A 19358-nucleotide genomic window follows, 5' to 3' on the forward strand; every position below is an offset into this window, starting at 1 on the left:
CTTACTTGCTGTGTCCAGTATGTGACTTACTATTTCCAAAGCTTTGGTCCTTTGCAAATGCCATTCCCTTCAGTTGAGATTCCTTTTATCCATATCACTGTCTGTTTATACCCTGCAGTGTCTACTTCTAAAGATGTGGTTTAACAGTTCTTTGGGGATGCTTTCCATGATTACATTTGACTGCTCACTCGACACATTCAGTATCTCCTAAGCATGTATATGCCATTTGTGTTTCCAGTTGCTACTCTGTCTGTGTGTGTGTGTTTAGGCTCTGTTCTCTATTGATTTCCTGTCACCTCCAAACAGGTTGTAAATGTCCTGAGGGCAAGGGTCCAGCCCTGATTTCTCTACTCCTTCTGCCTTAGTATCAGGCTCTCCATCCAAGAAGCATTCGATGCAGTTAACTGATGTTTGAGCATTATTTTTTGACATGAACAAAGGTGAAAGCATATTCGCCCTTACAGGGTTAATCAGGGTTTCCATGTAGTCTTGTCTGCCATCTTTACTCAGACATGGAATAACCAGGAAGAAGCAAGTATACTATTAGCTAAGCACTTAATTCTGTATTTTTTTAACTGAAGTTCAATTCAGTATGTATACTGAGCACCTGATATATAACCAGTAATATGCTAAGTGCTCCAGCCCAGTTATTCTCAAATTCTTGCTTGCATCAGAATCCCCAGGAGGGCTTGTCAGAACCGAGATCACTGATCCCCACTGATCCAGAGGGAGATTGAAGACATGATCTCTGGTTTCAAGGGATTTACAGTCTCTTCAGGGAGACAAAGCAGGCTCAGGAAATATTTAACAGCAGAAAATATTGTGAAGTGTTTTAGTATTGATTCATTCAAGAAAATCTGAATAAGTACTATGTGCCCAGCACTGTTCTAGGTGCTGGGATTACATCACTGAACATGATAGACAAAATCCTTGTTCTCATTGGGGAATTCTCATGGGAGAAAGCAGACAATAAATAAAATATGTAAAATGTAAGATACTGTGAAGTGTTAAGAAGAAGAAGCAAAGAGGGGGGATAGGAATTATCAGAAGGGGGTTGAAATTTTAGATAGGTGGTCATAGAAGGCCTCCCAGTTCCATCATTTGACAAGTATTTATCAAGTGACTATTATGTGTCAGGCACTGTTATAGATGATGGTGATACAGCCACAAATAACACAAATAATAAACCCTGCCCCTGGAGAATGGATACACTTATTTGGGAGCCAGGAAATCTGGGATTTTGGGTGTTAACTTTCGTCAACTCATTAGGTGAGTGAAGGACTCCTTGCCCTCTCTGAGTCTTGCTTTCTCCACCTGTTAAATGGAACAGTTAGACAAAATTATGCCTGAAGTTCTATGCACCTCTGAGGCTACAGGATGCTAAGTCCTTTAGGCAATTGGAAATATGTAAGAATACTTGAGGAAGACTTTGTAGAGGAGGAAAAACTTAAATGGTTTTCATAGTCATATAGGAGCTTTGGGGTGTGGGAGGTGGGAAGTTAACTTCAGAAAAGGAATAACATGAGCAAAAACACGGAAGCAAGAGTGGGAGCTACATGTTCAATGAAGAGTAATGAGGTCAAAGGGTTTCCATTGTAGAGTAGCTCAGATGGTTAGATAGGAGGTAAGTGCTCAGTAAAGATGAGGTGGGGGCTGATTATAGAGTCTTGGATGGAAACCCATGGAAGGTTTTGATCAGGGAATAACACGATTATACAATCAAAGCTGTGTTTTAGGAAGATTAACCTAGCAACCAGAGTTAAATTTACAAAATTCATTTTTTTTCCATAAGATGATCTTTGAATCATGGAGAGCTAAAGCCATGCTTTGTTTTACGTTGCTGCCTGATGATAATATTGGTATCAAATTAATTTTCAGGTCTTTTTCAAGCCCTAAACCAGTAACAGTACTTGAACATGTTATTGTTTAGACTTAGGTTTTGAAAGCTTGGGAGATAAATTAGAATAGAAGATTCTTAATGTTTATACATTTTTGTATTCCTTGTTATTCCATGAAATATATGGTTGAATAGATATTGTGTTTATCTTCAACCAGGTATACACACACACATACACACACAGAGTAATCATTTAGAGTGGTGCAAATATCTCTAATATCAAGCTCTTCCCATCTGTTTGCTTGGTTATAGATAATACAAGGCAATATTCTTGGAGGTTATCCTCTTGTTTATTATTTTTAATCAGCTGAGGAATAGCCACATCTGTTGTGTGTTTCTTTTTCTCAAGGCTGAAAGTAGAATCTTCCTCCTAAAAGTAGTTACTCTGGAAGACAGCAATGATAGGGATTCACTGTTCAAAGAGTGGGTCATAGAGACCCAGAGAAAGGTGTCTCAGGCAAAAACAGAGGAGTACCTCTTGGATATTGGTTATGTAAACACTCCAACCATAGCAAGTTTTACTTAACTTTCAGATCAAGTCATAACTTCTCAGAGACATAATGGTGAATTTAACAAATCATGACAGACCAAATCCTCAAAACTCTCATTTTTTAAGGGTAGCTTAAACACAAGTTGAAAATGACCTGAAAATACTTAACTATCAGAGTAAAATAAGCAAAAGTGACAATGATGGCTCTATTACAGTGGAAAGTGATTATTTTCCCTTTTATTTTCCAAATTCTGTGTAATGTTGCTGGATGTTCTATTTTAGAAAGTGGCAACTTTCTTCAGAGTTGTCTTGAAAAATGAGGCACACCCAGAAAGAAATCTCCAGCGTTGCTGTTTGAAGGACAGCTACAATAGCTAACATGTCTAAAGAACTTCGGGATCATAGAACCTAAAATGTTACTGGGTCACAGGGGTGGTATTGTTCCCTCTTATGTATGTCTAATTCTTTTTTAATTTCTTTTTAATAAACAGGAGATGGAGAATTGTCGTGGGAACATTCTGATGGTGATATCTTCAGGCAGCCTGCCAACAGAGAAGCAGTAAGTGTGAATAGCTCAAATAATTCAAAACTCCCCAGCATCAGGCCAGACTTCCCTCTCTCCATGGCTACTGTCCCAGCAATTCCACAAGAGGGCCCATTTTTAACACTATTTTTCTTTCCTTTCCTTGGAAATGTTGAATGCCACCACCACCAACCTGTAACCATTTAAGTGCATTGTGTAATTGGTAAATGGGGCCAGGACATGAATTCCAAGAAATCATAGCCCAGCCCCGAGGCACCCCTCATCTAGATTAGAAGTTGGTACCCTTTCGAGATGACTTGCCAAATCTTTGTCTTGGGTAAGAAAGGCAGATCACCACCCCTAGCCTCAACAGTGAGGACCTTCTGGAGATTGGAATGTAGGTCAGCCCATCATTTTGGCCCAGATACTTTGGACATGTCCACATAAACCCTCGCCTAAGCCTCAGACTCTGAGTCGTACAGCTGGAACAGAGGGAAGGTAGCAGCCAGATTCCCTTCCTCAACCTGCAACATCTTCTCATTTCCATTCTTGGTGCTAATCTCAGAATAAGCTTTATGAGCAGGCATCTTTCTGTGTATAGTAATATCATCTCTTGTTCCTTTGTATTTTGAAGTAATTAACAAAACAGAATCCCTCCAAGAAATATATGTCTAAGTAGAGTTACACTCCAAACCTCTAAAAACCTGAAAAGGAGATGCTCCAGTTCAAAGGATCTATCATATTGAAGGACTTTATATGAGTCCATATGGGATTACATGAAGTCATGTGTGTGAAACTTTTGAAAATTGTCAAGCACCATAGAATTTTTTTTAACATTTTTTATTGATTTATAATCATTTTACAATGTTGTGTCAAATTCCAGTGTTCAGCACAATTTTTCAGTTATTCATGGACATATACACACTCATTGTCACATTTTTTTCTCTGTGAGTTATCATAACATTTTGTGTATATTTCCTTGTGCTATACAGTGTAGTCTATTCTACAATTTTGAAATCCCAGTCTATCCCTTCCCACCCTCCACCCCCCTGGTAACCACAAGTCTGTATTCTCTGTCTGTGAGTCTATTTCTGTCCTTTATTTACGCTTTGTTTTTGTTTGTTTGTTTGTTTTTGTTTTTGTTTTTTAGATTCCACATATGAGCGATCTCATATGGTATTTTTCTTTCTCTTTCTGGCTTACTTCACTTAGAATGACATTCTCCAGGAGCATCCATGTTGCTGCAAATGGCATTATGTTGTCGGTTTTTATGGCTGAGTAGTATTCCATTGTATAAATATACCACCTCTTCTTTATCCAGTCACCTGTTGATGGACATTTAGGCTGTTTCCATGTTTTGGCTATTGTAAATAGTGCTGCTATGAACATTGGGGTGCAGGTGTCATCCTGAAGTAGATTTCCTTCTGGATACAAGCCCAGGAGTGGGATTCCTGGGTCATATGGTAAGTCTATTCCTAGTCTTTTGAGGAATCTCCACACTGTTTTCCATAGTGGCTGCACCAAACTGCATTCCCACCAGCAGTGTAGGAGGGTTCCCCTTTCTCCACAGCCTCTCCAGCATTTGTCATTTGTGGATTTTTGAATGACGGCCATTCTGACTGGTGTGAGGTGATACCTCATTGTAGTTTTGATTTGCATTTCTCTGATAATTAGTGATATTGAGCATTTTTTCATGTGCCTATTGATCATTTGTGTTTCTTCCTTGGAGAATTGCTTGTTTATGTCTTTTGCCCATTTTTGGATTGGGTTGTTTATTTTTTTCTTATTGAGTCGTATGAGCTGCTTATATATTCTGGAGATCAAGCCTTTGTCGGTTTCACTTGCAAAAATTTTCTCCCATTCCGTAGGTTTTCTTCTTGTTTTACTTCTGGTTTCCTTTGCTGTGCAGAAGCTTGTAAGTTTCATTAGGTCCCATTTGTTTATTCTTGCTTTTATTTCTTCTAGGAGAAAATTTTTGAGATGTATGTCAGATAATGTTTTGCCTATGTTTTCCTCTAGGAGGTTTATTGTATCTTGTCTTATGTTTAAGTCTTTAATCCATTTTGAGTTGATTTTTGTATATGGTGTAAGGGAGTGTTCTAGCTTCATTGTTTTACATGCTGCTGTCCAGTTTTCCCAACACCATTTGCTGAAGAGACTGTCTTTATTCCAATGTATATTCTTGCCTCCTTTGTAAAAGATGAGTGACCAAAGTTTGTGGGTTCATTTCTGGGCTCTCTATTCTGCTCCATTGGTCTATATGTCTGTTTTGGTACCAATACCATGCTGTCTTGATGACTGTAGCTCTATAGTATTGTCTGAAGTCTGGGAGAGTTATTCCTCCAGCCTCTTTCTTTCTCTTCAGTAATGCTTTGGCAATTCTAGGTCTTTGATGGTTCCATATGAATTTTATTATGATTTGTTCTAGTTCTGTGAAATATGTCCTGGGTAATTGGATAGGGATTGCATTAAATCTGTAGATTGCCTTGGGCAGTGTGACCATTTTAACAATATTGATTCTTCCAATCCAAGAGCATGGAATATCTTTCCATTTTTTGAAGTCTTCTTTAATTTCCTTCATCAATGGTTTATAGTTTTCTGTGTATAATTCTTTCACCTCCTTGGTTAGATTTATTCCCAGATATTTTATTACTTTGGGTGCTATTTTAAAGGGGATTGTTTCTTTACTTTCTTCTTCTGTTGATTTATCGTTAGTGTAAAGAAATGCAACTGATTTTTGAACGTTAATTTTATAACCTGCTACCTTGCTGAATTCTTCAATCAGCTCTAGTAGCTTTTGTGTGGACCTTTTAGGGTTTTCTATATATAGTAACATGTCATCAGCATATAATGACACTTTTACCTCTTCTTTTCCAATTTGGATCCCTTTTATTTCTTTCTCTTGCCTGACTGCTGTGGCTAGGACTTCCAGGACTATGTTGAATAGGAGTGGTGATAGTGGGCATCCTTGTCTTGTCCCAGATTTTAGTGGGAAGCTTGAGTTTTTCACCGTTGAGTACTATGCTGGCTGTAGGTTTGTCATATATAGCTTTTCTTATGTTGAGATATGTTCCCTCTATACCCACTTTGGCGAGAGTTTTTATCATAAATGGGTGTTGAATTTTATCAAATGCTTTTTCTGCATCGATTGAGATGATCATGTGGTTTTTGTCCTTTCTCTTGTTGATGTGATGTATTACACTGATTGATTTGCGTATGTTGAACCAGCCTTGTGTCCCTGGGATGAACCCCACTTGGTCATGATGTATAATCTTTTTTATGTGTTGTTGGATTCTATTTGCTAAAATTTTGGTGAGGATTTTGACATCTATGTTCATCAGTGATATTGGCCTATAATTCTCTTTTTTGGTAGCGTCTTTGCCTGGTTTTGGTATCAGGGTGATGGTGGCTTCATACAATGAGTTTGGGAGTATTCCCTCCTTTTCAATTTTCTGGAAGAGTTTGATAAGGACTGGTATGAGTTCTTCTTTGTATGTTTGGTAGAATTCCCCGGTGAAGCCATCCGGTCCTGGACTTTTATTTGTATGGAGGTTTTTTATTGCTATTTTGATTTCACTTCTAGTGATCGGTTTGGTCAAGTGGTCAGTTTCTTCTTGATTCAGTCTTGGTGGACAGTATGTTTCCAGAAACTTGTCCATCTCCTCTAGGTTATCCAGTTTGGTTCCATATAGTTTTTCACAATATTCTCGTATGATATTCTGTATTTCTATTTTGTTTGTTGTAATTTCTCCATTTTTCTTTCTTATTTTGCTAATTTGTGCTCTCTCTTGTTTCTTCTTTGTGAGTTTGGCCAGAGGTTTGTCGATTTTATTTACTTTTTCAAAAAACCAGCTTTTGGTTTGGTTGATTTTTTTCTATGGTCTTGTTAATCTCTATTGTATTTAATTCCTCTCTGATCTTTATTATTTCCTCCCTTCTGCTGCTTTTTGGGGCTTTTTGTTCTTCTTTTTCTAATTCATTCAGGTGGTGGGTTAAATTGTTTATTTGAGATTGTTCTTCTTTTTTGAGGAAGGCCTGTATCGCTATAAACTTCCCTCTTAGCACTGCCTTTCCTGTGTCCCATAGGTTTTGAGTGGTTGTGCTTTCATTATCATTTGTCTCAAGGTATTTTTTAATTTCAGCTTTGATTTCCTCATTGATCCATTGTTTTTTCAATAACATATTGTTTAATCTCCATGCTTTCCTTTTTTTCTCCTTTGTTTCTCTGTTGTTGATTTCCAGTTTCATGGCATTGTGGTCAGTAAAGATGCTTGAGATAATTTCTATCTTCTTAAAATTGTTGAGGTTTCTTTTGTGCCCAAGTACATGATCGATCCTGGAAAATGTTCCATGTGCACTTGAAAAGAATGTATATCCTATTTTTGGGGGGTGTAATGCTCTGAAAATATCCACCAAATCTAGTTTTTCTATTGTAGTATTTAATTTCTCTGTTGCCTTGTTTATTTTCTGTCTGGAAGTTCTGTCTAGTGATGTTAATGCAGTGTTAAAATCTCCAACTATGTATTCCCATCAGTATCCCCCTTTATCTCTGTTAGTAATTCTTGTATGTACTTAGGTGCTCCTATATTGGGTGCATATATATTAACGAGTGTAATATCCTCATCTTGTATCACTCCTTTAATCATTATAAAATGTCCTTCTTTATCTTTCTTTATGGCCTTTGTTTTAAAGTCTATTTTGTCTGAAATCAGTACTGCAACACCTGCTTTTTTGGCTTTTCCATTTGCATGGAATATCCTTTTCCATCCTTTCACTCTCAATCTATAAGTGTCCTTCTCCCTAAAGTGGGTCTCTTGTATGCAGCATATTGAAGGTTCTTGCTTTATTATCCAGTCTTCCACTCTGTGTCTTTTGACTGGAGCATTTAGTCCATTAACATTTACAGTAATTAATGTGTGTTTATTGCCATTTTGAACTTATCTTTGCAGTTGAATTGGTATATCCTCTTTCTTCCTTTCTTCTTCCTTTTGTGGTTTGGTAATTTTCCTTTGTATTATCATGGATTTTATTTAATTTTTGTGAGTCCTTTGTAAATTTTTGGCTTGTGGTTACCCTTTTTTGTAAATCTATCAACCCATTACTATAACTGTTTTTATTAAACTGATAGTAACATGATCTCAAACCCATCCTACTGTTAAAAAAATTTTAAAAAGAAAGAAAAAAATATTCTATATTTCCCTGCCTCCCTCTCCCACTCTCAGTGATTTGTATGTCTTCTTTTATAATTTCATGTTTACTTTATTTGTAATTCATGAGTTATCACCTTTCCAGTTGTGTGTTTCTCATTTCTGTAGCATCCTGCTGCTTTTCTATTTAGAATAGCCCTTTCAATATTTCTTTTAGCATGGGTTTAGTGTTGCTAAACTCCTGCAGCTTTTTTTTTGTCTGTGAAACTCTTTATTTCTCCTTCTATCCTCAAGGATAGCCTTGCTGGATAAAGGATCCTAGGCTGCATCTTTTTTTCATTCAGGGCTTTGAATGTATCTTGCCTCTCCCTTCTGGCCTGTAGTGTTTGTGTAGAGAAATCAGCTGAGAGCCTTATGGGGGTTCCCTTGTAACTTACTCTTTGCTTTTCTCTTGCTGCCTTTAGAATCCTTTCTTTATCCTTGACTCTGGCCATCTTGATTATGATATGTCTTGGTGTGGGTCTATTTGGGTTCTTCCTGTTTGGGACCCTCTGAGCTTCCTGTACTTGGATATCTGATTCCTTCTTTAAGTTTGGGAAGTTTTCAGTCATGATTTCTTCAAAAACCTTTTCAATCCCCTTTGATCTTTCTTCTCCTTCTGGGACCCCTATTATGCGAAGATTGGGACGCTTTATATTATCCCATAGGTCCCTTATGCTATTTTCATTATTTTTTATTTGCTTCTCTTGTAGTTCTTCTGAATGGGTGCTTTCTATTGCCCTGTCTTCTAGATCACTAATTCGTTCCTCTGCATTATCTAGTCGGCTTTGCACAGCTATTAGATCATTCCTCATCTCTGCCGATGAGTTTACCCATTCTACTTGTCTCTTCTTTATAGCTTCAATTTCATTTTTGACATATTTTATATCTCTAAACACTCTCTCTTTTAATTCCTTCAGCAATTCGATCACTCCTTTTTTGAAATCTTGATCTAGTAGGCTATCGATGTCTATTTCGTTGATCTTTCTTTCAGGGGATTTCTCTTGTTCTTTTAATTGGGAAAGGTTTTTCTGCTTCTTCATCTTGCTCATACCTCTTTGGCACTGTGGTTTATGGAGTATCAGTTGTTTATTTTGGTCCTTAAGGATTTTATCTATCTGATGCCTATTTAGGAATAAAACTTAGGAAAAACAGAAAAAAAAATGAGAGAGAGAGAAAGAATTTTAAAAGAAGGGAGAAAGAGGGTTTGAAAACAGTCTATAATGAATAATAGAAGAGTGAGTTGAAGCAGAGTATTGATCGGGTTGAGACGTCCTTTTGAAACCTTTACAAAAAAGGGGGGGGGATGAATAGATGTATTTGAAATCTGTGTCTAATCAATAGCAGGACATCAAAAGCCAAGAGAAATAGAAATGAATTAAGAAGTAAAGATTAAGAGAGTAATAGAAAGTAGAACAGGTAAAAACAGATTTAAAAAACAAAAAAGGGGGGGGGGGTTGTTGGTGTTCTCCTGGAGTCTGTGTGCTTTTAATGTGAAGTCTTTCTGTCTTCGTCCTGTTTTGGAAGCTCAGCTTGCTGTTTTCAGAGGCCCTCCGTTGGCGCCCTCTTCTGTGCTGCTCCCAGCACCTGTCGGCAAGCAGATCGCGCCTCCTCCTAACACTGGGTCAGGTGCAGCTCTCTGCTGTGGGCGGGCGGGCGGGTCGCTGCCCCTCCGGATGCCGCAGTCAGATGTTGCAGACTGGCCGGGTAGGAGGGCGGGTCGTGCCCCCTCCCAGCACCTCGGTCAGGGGCTGTGTTCCTGCCCGAAAGGCTGGGGGCCGCTCTCGCTCTACCTGAGCCGCCGCCGCCGGTAGCTCCGCTGCTCTGTGCGGCTGCGCGCTCCGCCCTGGTCGGCGCTCCGCCCTGGTCGGCGCTCCGCCCTGGTCGGCGCTCCGCCCTGGTCGGCGCTCCGCCCTGGTCGGCGCTCCGCCCTGGTCGGCGCTCCGCCCTGGTCGGCGCTCCGCCCTGGTCGGCGCTCCGCCCTGGTCGGCGCTCCGCCCTGGTCGGCGCTCCGCCCTGGTCGGCGCTCCAGGGCCGCGGGTGGGCTCGGGGAAGACGGAGGGACAGCCCTGTCCCTGCTCCGAGCCAAAACACAGCTCCTTGTTTGTCTTTGTGGAGCAAGTTCTCTGAGGGACCAGGATGGAAGGATCCTATCTGCCCCAGGCTGCAGGCCAGTCTCAGTCTGGCCTTTGAGGCTGCTAAGCCCTTCCGTCATGATGCAGGTCCCGCCCCCGCCCCCGCCCCCGCCCCCGCCTCCGCCTGAGTGCTCAGCGCTGGGGGATATGGCCGCTGTGCCTGAGCCCCGCCTCTCTTCCCCCAAAAACTTTCCGCGGGTTTTCAGAGACGGGGGTATGCACCCTTCCCCCGAGAGCACATCAACCTTGCTGTTTTATGGAGGGCCCAGGTTGTTCTGCCCTGTGCACCCACAGCCACGGCGCGCAGCCCCTTGCTTCCCCCGGGGCTGCCTCCTTGCAGCCGCCCCCGTCCTCCGCCCGGCTTGGGCAGCCTGGCCCTGCCCGCCACTGCGGGCCCGCGTCTCAGGCTGGGTGTCGGGGGGACGCTCTGTGCCCGTTTAACTTAGTTCTGTCAGTCAAGGGCTACTCTGTACAGATCTGAGCCTCGGAGGCTCCCCCTCCGTCCCGCTGGCCTCTCAGTTGGAGAGGGGAGACCCAGCGAGCGAGCGCTAGTCCTCCTTTGCCCCTCCCTCCCCGCGGGACCCGTCCCTCGCTGCTTTGCCTTTTGTTTTCTTTTTTCCTTTTCTCCTACCAGATTTTTGGCGTCTTTATCTTTTGAAGAGGGCGATGTTCTGTCGGAGTTCCACAGGTGCTCTGGTTGGCTGAGTGGGTCTGTAGATGTGGGTCTTGGTATATTTGTGGGAGAGGGTGACCTGCGAGCGTCCTTCTACTCCACCATCTTCTCCGTCTCCCACCATAGAATTTAAAGAATCTTTCATTCATTAAAAAAAAAAGCTTACAAAAAGTACAAAATGTCCCAAGGCATTCATTGCACACAGATGGGCGTTTATCATACCCTTGTGAAAAAGAAGTGTACAGAGCATTCAATGCAGAATTATTTTCAAAAAAGCAAGACAAATGGAGAAAATCTAAATGCTATCTGCATGAGCTTGGTTAAACACACCTGATCTATGGGACACCATGCAGTTGTTAGAATGTGGTACATCAAAATGTATTAAAGTTGTGCTGTATACCAGAAATTGACACATTGTAAACTGACTATACTTAAATAAAAATATATATTTAAAAATGTAGTAAAGTGTAGGGATCGCCAAGGTATACTATAAAAACAAAACAAGATACAGGATACAATTTATACTGTCATTTCCTGATGTAAAAATTGTGTGTGCATGCCTTAAATGCATATTGAAAGATCTGGAAGGTCACATATCAACATGTTAAAAGAATGAGACTCTCAGAGAGGTGGAAGTGGGCAGGAGGAAAGATAGTGTTCGATTTTTTACTTTGTATCTTCTGTATTTTTTGATGTTTTTCAATGAGCATGAATTCATTGTGCAATAACTCAAATTTAAATGATTTTTAAAACCTTAGGAGTTAGTTTTCAACAAGCATTGTATATAAGGCAAGAGACTCCAGAATTATAGGTCAGGCCTGAGAATAGAGAGGGTGTTGATCCAGGACCTAATAAAGTGACCAGTACAACATCACAGTGTGGCTAAGGCCATCACACGTGCCACTTTTTACTTGCGTGCCCCCTACTTGCCAACACCCTCAGCCATGAAATGAAAGGATTTGTATTTGCTTTATTCTCTAGTCATATTCTTTTCTAGACATGGCTGTTTCCAAATAAGTGTAGAAGGATTTGTGGGTGGAGTGGAGAATAATACTCTGGATATCTCAAAGAAGCAGCACTCCTGCAAGAAAGGGTGGGCTTCCCCGTTTGCAGGTTAATATAGACCCCAAGGAAAGATTTTTTCCATCCAGCTCTATCTGCTTTGTACTGAGATTCCTTCCAGATCCTGACAGGAGGTGATGTCAGCCTCCGTGTTCTATATTGTGTATTTCCTCTTTTTCTCAGCCCCAATTTTTTATCATGGTAGGAAGTTGAGAGTGCCTAAATTAGTGGCTGTCAATCATATGGTATTCTAAGCCAAATTTAGGTCTCAGTCACCTTAAACCCAGTGCCTTAGCCCCCAGCACTAAGCACCGTGGCCACCTCAGTGGTCTTGCTGGAAATGCCATTAATTAGCCTTTCTCCTTGACTTTGTATCACACCGCCCCCACCTCCATCATTCTCTTTCAGCCTTATTGTTCTTCCTAAACTGCTGGTGATAGGGCTGGACTTTACCCGATACTTCCTGTAGCAAAAGAGGTAAGGTATAGGAGGCAGGACCTTGAAAGAGTTAGAGATTTTCAAAGGAGTTCAAGACCTATCTTTAGAAACAAACATTTGGCCTGGTAGGCCAAAATGTCCAGATGGTTCCACTTTATTATAAATAAATATTTTCCTTTCTTCTACAAGGAATAGATATTGTGGGATATGATTTGAATAATAAGTAGCATCTGTAGTAATGGGAAAGTATATACCTGGCACATAGTCGGCACCCAATAAATACGTGCTGAATGAATGGGTTTGGAAGGTAGAGTGAAATGTATGTGTGTGTGTGGTAGAGGGTGGGGGGTTCCTTAACATTAATGCACAGGACTTTGTCCCAAATCAGAAATTCTTCAAACTTATTAGAAGATAGGAGAATCCCTTCTGACTATCCTTTGCAGGCCCAACTTTCTGCATGGGAGAAAGGGCAGCCCTAACAACACATTTCCAATTCAGTGGATGGCCTCCTTAGTAGACTGTTCCTATTCCCAGGGGACCATCACAACCTCGGTTCAACAGAAACACAGCTGATTGATTTATTTTGCCAAGTGGGCTGGAAACCATCAGTATACCAAGTTTTCTGAACTGTACATGAAGGAGAACCAGTGGTTCAATGATGACTCCTTTGTAAAAACCTGAAACAGTTTCTGTTTGATTTCCAGATCATAACTTCATATGAACTGGTCCTTGTACCATCAGGGGAAGCGTGTATATGTTTGTGGGGGCAGAGGGGTGGCTATGTGAGGAGAAAGAAGTAGGCACAGGATGGAAAGCCAAAACATGAAAGCAAGCATCATTTTGTTTTGGACAACAGCCAAACTCTGATTTTGCCCCCAGTGGATTACTCGGAGATTTCCCATTAGAGAAGTGAAAGAATTTGGGATAGAAACAATACGAGACAGATAAAAATCCATGTCTCATTCACATTGTCAGGACAGTGCTCTGGATAGGAAACTGGCCTACATCTCTCCCAGATACGGATAGTCCTAGGTTACTTGTGACTAAGATATAATGTGCTCGTGGCTGTGTGGGTTCGAACGCAGTCTGAAAACTTTTTTTAAATTAAACTTTTTATTCTGTGATAAATGTAGATTCACTTGCCATTGTGAGAGAGAATGCAGAGAGATGGTGAGGACCCTTTACCCTCTTTCCCCCAATCGTAACATCTGGCCAAATGCACAAGATCAGAACCATGGAGGCACTTCTAAGGCCACTTCTAAATTTTCATGTTTTCCTGTCTCTGCCAATAAAACCTTTATATATCAGACCTTAGAACAAGTAAAGAAGAAATTCCTGGGTAAGTCCTGCAATGCCGGGGATTTTCCAACACCAGAAAAGAACTGTGTAACAGCCACCTCAAAAGCCTGAGATATTTGTCAGCCCTTCAAGTCAGTAAATCAAGTAATACCAAAATACTGAGCAGGAAAAAAAAAACAAAGCCTAGCTATTGGATCATTTCTACCTAACTGGTTTTGACCTGCTCTCTCAAGCAGCCTATTCACAGCTGGTTTTAAAGATAAGCTCCAATTTCACTTACAACTCCAAGGCGTTAATGCCTTTTTCTCCTTCGTTATAAGTTACAAGGTCAGACCAGCCCCTGGTAAGCCTCTTTCATTTGTTCGGGGGAGCGACTCTAAAAGAGCCATTACTCCTAAATCAAAATCACACATCAGCACCCCCACCCCCAAGCCGAAACAGAAGATCTTTTATCTCAGTGATTCTAAACCTTGGCTTCATATTAGAGTCCCCTGAGGAGTCTATAAAAGTCCCGATGCCCAGGCCTCACCCCAGATCAATTCCATCAGAGTCCCTGGGGGTGGGACTAATATTTTCACAGCTCCCCAGGTGACTCCTTGTGCAGCGGAGAGACAAGTGGTGTGTGTGGTTGTGAACGCTGCAGCAGACTTCTCAATTGGAAAGAATTTTTCTTTGGAGCAGCTTTTAAGCAAATGTTTGTGGACCCCCGAGCTGGATCAGACGTGATCTCTCCTATGTCCTCCCACTCCGCCTCCTCCTCCTGTTCATCTTCCTCTCTCCCTCCCTGCTCTCCTGCCATCTCCAAAAACTCAGCCTTCGCTGTCACCCTGAATAAAGCCCCCCTCCTCTCTGGCCTCACTTTCTCTGTGTGTAAAACAAAAGACTTAAATAAGATGAGGTCTAGGGGAGCTGACTGGTCTATATTTGGGCCTCTGATTAAAAACCCTTGAGGGTTTTTTTTTTATCTTGATTCATTTTTCCACCCTTATCATATTTCCAGGATCTGAGTCCCCAGTACCAAAGAACGGCTTTTCATCCTGTGTTCACCCTCATGAATCAGAGAACTCCTTGTATTTGCAGCTTATCCTGGGTCAGCGACCCTCCCTCTCAAATTCTAGCCCCTTCGAACCCACTCCTTTTAGCATCAGTAGGACACCCACCAGCCAAACTGTCCTCTCTGTGTTCCTTTGGCAAAAGTTTGCCAAACTCCAGAAAGGACAGAACAATTTGTAATGGCCTTTGTGGAATGTGAGTGATTATGGTAGAAAAAGACATATGAGCCATTGTGGGAATGAAAAATATTTGCACTGAGAATCCTGTGTGCATAATAAATGGATGCAAATTCTTATTTGTGTGAGTTTTTATAGCAATGCACCAGCATGGGCTCTTGTTAGATATAGAATAATGTTCTCTTTCTCTTACTCCAGCTCCTGTTCACTCTCCCCTTCTCCCACCAGTGCCTCCCCCTGTCACCAGGAGAGTAATCATTCCCAAAGCTAAATTTGTAACATATGTGTCTATGGAACATAACTGTAATAAATGTTTTATGGGATGGTGGGGTCAGGGGACCCCATAACTACCTTCTCAGTGTTCCCTGACATTTCTATCACTGAACATAAGGATCTTCCTTTTTAATTGCCTGCAAAAGGTTTTTTCATGAGTTTCACTCCCCACTCCTTTAACCCTAACAGTTACCCCTAAAACACAATGATATTTGGCTTTAAGCCTTGAGGTTCTGTTCTTCATCCATTCCATCCTCCTCCACCCCCACTCTACCTAGGCTCCTGGGCGAGGGGTGGTAGCAGAACAGTGGCCTCATCATGTCTTGAACCCTTGCTGAAAGAGCAATGATTGGGTTACTTGTACTTCAAGACTCTAAGCTTCCAAGAGGGACCACAGCTTTCCTTCATTAATTCAAGAAGACTGATGAGCACCTTCTAGATGCTAGACACTGTTCTAGGCACTGGAGATAAAGCAGTGAGCAAAACAAAATGGAGCTGACATTCTAGTACTGTCCTGCATGGCCCATTCTTCTGTCTATAAAACTTTGGGGTGTCTGTGTCCTGCTCTATGATCTCATGCCACTGCCTGCATTTGGAGTCTCAGTACGTCTCATCTAGACTAGACTCCCATCTCTTCCTCCTATCCAGTTCACTCTACACATTATCAGGGCTCAATGCTTTGAAACACAGTTCTGATTTTTTTCCTCTGTTCAAAAAAAAAAAAAACCCCTCAAAGGCTTCTACACCCTCACCTCTATTGCCTACCAAATAAAGTCCTCACCCCTTAGCCTGTCATTTCAAGTCCTCCATGATCTGGCTCTAACCCACTTTTGGAATGTTATCCTTCAACTGTTCCCTTTTATGGACTCTGTGTTCTCTGCTACACCTTCTCAACTTGGAAATCTCTGCCTGGAATATTCCTCACCAACTCTGTCTGTAAAAAGTCTACTCACCCTTCATGGCCCAGGTCACAAACCCTCCCTGACTAGAAGCTCTCTCTCTTGTCCTAATTTGCACAGGATTTCATACTTCTCCTGTGGCCTCCATCACATTTGCCTTGCTTTGCAGGCTACTACCTTAATTCTTAAACCCGAATGTGAGATTCTTGGGAGCAGGAAAGACACTTTAGTCTTTTTGGCTGTTTTCCCCTCAGGAGCCCATCTGTAAATCTAGTCCAGTCTTCTACAAGGAGAGAGAAAAATCTTAGCATATGGCCAGCGCTGTTCTTCTTTCACATCCCAATTTCTCTATTGGTGTGGGAGGACATGCAGTTATGATCAGAGCTCATCACTAAAAATCATCAAACAGCTTCTCATGTAGCTAAGTCCATCTGCGCCTTCTCATTGGCAGATTTAGGGAACTGAATCTGTCCTTTGTCATTTTACAGAGACATTCTTACCACCGCTCTCACTATGATCCTCCACCAAGCCGACAGGCTGGAGGTCTGCCCCGCTTTCCTGGGTCCAGAAGTCACCGGGGAGCTCTCATGGATTCCCAGCAAGCATCGGGAACCATCGTGCAGATTGTCATCAATAACAAACACAAGCATGGACAAGGTAAGGGGCATGCTTCTTTGGTTTCGCACCTACGTCAGGGCTTCAGCAGTCCTGGTCCTTGGAGGGCCAGAGCCGGGAAAGGACCCTTTCTCTCATGCATATCATACATTCACATGTGGATCACTTGCCATCTGGTCTACCAAGTGAATGTGGACAAGTGACTCCAGGGGACTCCTTGGACTTCCCTAAATATAGCGCAAAGAGCATAGTTTATATTTCAGTTGTATCTGTCCTTACTTTAAACAAAAGGCAAGAAAGCAGTGAACATAATGCACCCTCCAGCACTTTCTCAGTTGCCCCTGGGGGTTGAAGGTCATTTGGGAAAGTTCATTGGGGCTTTACCAAAATGAAAGACTGGTTGTTTTCCAGTAGTCAAAGGTACTCAGTGCTAAACTTCTGAAGCTCTTATCCAAACCTTAGGAATAGCAATTCTCACCCCTCATTGCACCCCAGATTCTCCTGGGGATCTTGCTAGAGGTACTTATTCCAGGCCTCATGCTCAGAGATTCTAATTCATAGGAGGAGATCAGCCTTAGAAATGAGTAATCCAGTAAGAAATCCCGAAACCTCCTGGCTGAACACCAGGAGGGCCGATCAGGTTAACACCACCATGCAGCCACTCAGCTGACCAGCTGGCTACAAAAGGCACCCACACACATCCAAGGTCCTGTTCTTTCCTGCACAGAGTTCTCTGGCCACACCCCCCAACCTCTTGGCCCCGCCAGTAGCGGGGGTGGGGGAGGAGAAATTCAATCAAACAATTGAGTGCTTCTTACTTTTTTAGGCATTGTGTCAACCAGCGCTTCAGAGCAAAAGCTCAGCTGGTTCCTTTTTATGAAACCACAAACATGTTTTGTTTCCTTTAAAGGAAAAACAAATCAAAGGCAGTTCTCTGAATGGGTTAAAAGTAATAAATTATTAAACCAAACGATTGAATAACATGGGTGAAAAACAATCCGTTACGAAGAACTCCTACTATAAATCTCAACAAAGCTAGTCAGGCCAAAGCTGGTTGATCACATCTGTTACTAGTTAGATGTAAATTTCAGATTACAGATAAAAAAATTAAATTGCTTTTGAAACTAAGAGGCTTAAAAGAAGAACATTCAAAATAAAACTCTTAATAAAAATGGTGATGTATTAGAAGAATTGGAAATATTTACTATTGATCTGGGTTTGATTTGAAATTTATTATTTTTAAATTCCAAGGCATTCTGATATGAATTTATGAAATGAGGAGGAGGAGTTATGTAAAGATGCAGTTTGATTTTCAATCCTAAATTGCCTCCAATAGATTCCATTTGCTCTGAAAGTATTTCAAAGCCTTAAAAAATGTGTGGGGGAAATGGACTTTGAAAATCCTAAATCCCATAATTTCCACAGGCCTCTTCACTTTCAGGACAGAGGCTCATCCCTTGATTTCTCCATATGCTACAAAAGCCCCAGCTGGTTTACATTTATTCATTGCCCCCATTGATTTGGATGCAGCCATTCTCTCCTGACCTTTCTATTCTAGTTCATTGGAAAGTCACTTGTACCCACCTCCAACTCTCAATACCTCAGCTGGATGAGTCAAAATCATCTTGAGAATTTGTTGGTAGGGAGAAGGCTGCCTTTCTCCCTAGAGAATTGACCTTACCCTAATGCACTTCCGAGTGTAGGCTCTCACCCAGTCTGGATTATTTCCTTAGTCCAAATGTTTAGGGGAGAGGGAACCTGCCTGCCCTACTCCTTAGTCCTCCTGCTAACAGTATGTTCCTCTGAGATGCATCTACTTTGTCCCTTGCTAGAGTCCAAGAGGAGAAGTAATTGGACCTCACCATTTTTAATTTGAGTCCAGCCAAACTTTTCTTGAAGCAGATTCTGCACCCACTTGATCGCATTGTCTAGAAGGGTGTGTCACTGCCTGCGGGGAGGAGAGAAGAGGGGAGGGCAAGAGAGAGAATAACACATCTGGTCTGTCTTGTCCTGTGATCCCATCCATAGCTCTGAGCCTCATAGTTTAGATGTGAAGTCCCTATTCTATCTCACTGTAAGGTTGGGAGCTTCTCTGGTTTAGATTCTTGGAAATATTTATGTGGATTGACCAGTTAGAGTGCCTAGCACTCTAGCAGCTCTTGCAAAGGACAGGAAGAGACAGCCAACATCATCCATATTTCCTAATGTGACCCAGTGGACTTGATGAGAAAGAAATATCCCAGTGATTCATCCTTCTGAGGCCCTTGTCTTGCAGCCAAATCAGTCAGTTCCTAGAAACGCCCCGAGTGGGGCTATTTCTCCCACTCTCGCCCCGCCTTAAGTGATACAACCCACCCTAGAGATGTTGTTGACTGGGATGCCGACAGGTCTCCCTGGGTATGATGAGGTGATGGGAATAATGAGAAACACACTCAATCCCCGTCATGGCGTGAAATCTCTGGAATGTCTCAGCACTTTCGAAAGGGAGAGAACTCATTCTCAGACCTCCCTGTTGGCAGCCCTGTGCAGGTCTTATGCCGGAGCCTAGCTCTGTGCCTTTCAGTAGGAGCTGGCTATGTTTTGGTTGGTTTTCACTGAAGGATGTTCCTGTGGCCCCTTCCCTTCATTTGCCCCTTGGT

The 19358-nt window shown here is 41.8% G+C and overlaps 1 protein-coding gene across 5 annotated transcripts in view; it reads left to right on the plus strand.

Moving 5' to 3' along the window:
• CHRDL1 (chordin like 1) overlaps positions 1–19358 on the plus strand; it is a 123361-nt gene that overhangs the window by 88520 nt on the left and 15483 nt on the right. For all 5 annotated transcript variants that reach the window (XM_074358881.1, XM_074358879.1, XM_074358880.1 and 2 more), the window contains exons 7-8: positions 2879–2946; positions 16593–16761. In XM_074358881.1, the coding sequence (XP_074214982.1) occupies positions 2879–2946; positions 16593–16761 (237 nt within the window). The remainder of the gene's footprint in view (positions 1–2878; positions 2947–16592; positions 16762–19358) is intronic.

The sequence above is a fragment of the Camelus bactrianus genome, chromosome X, assembly GCF_048773025.1.
Source record: "Camelus bactrianus isolate YW-2024 breed Bactrian camel chromosome X, ASM4877302v1, whole genome shotgun sequence".
Lineage (NCBI taxonomy): Eukaryota > Metazoa > Chordata > Mammalia > Artiodactyla > Camelidae > Camelus > Camelus bactrianus.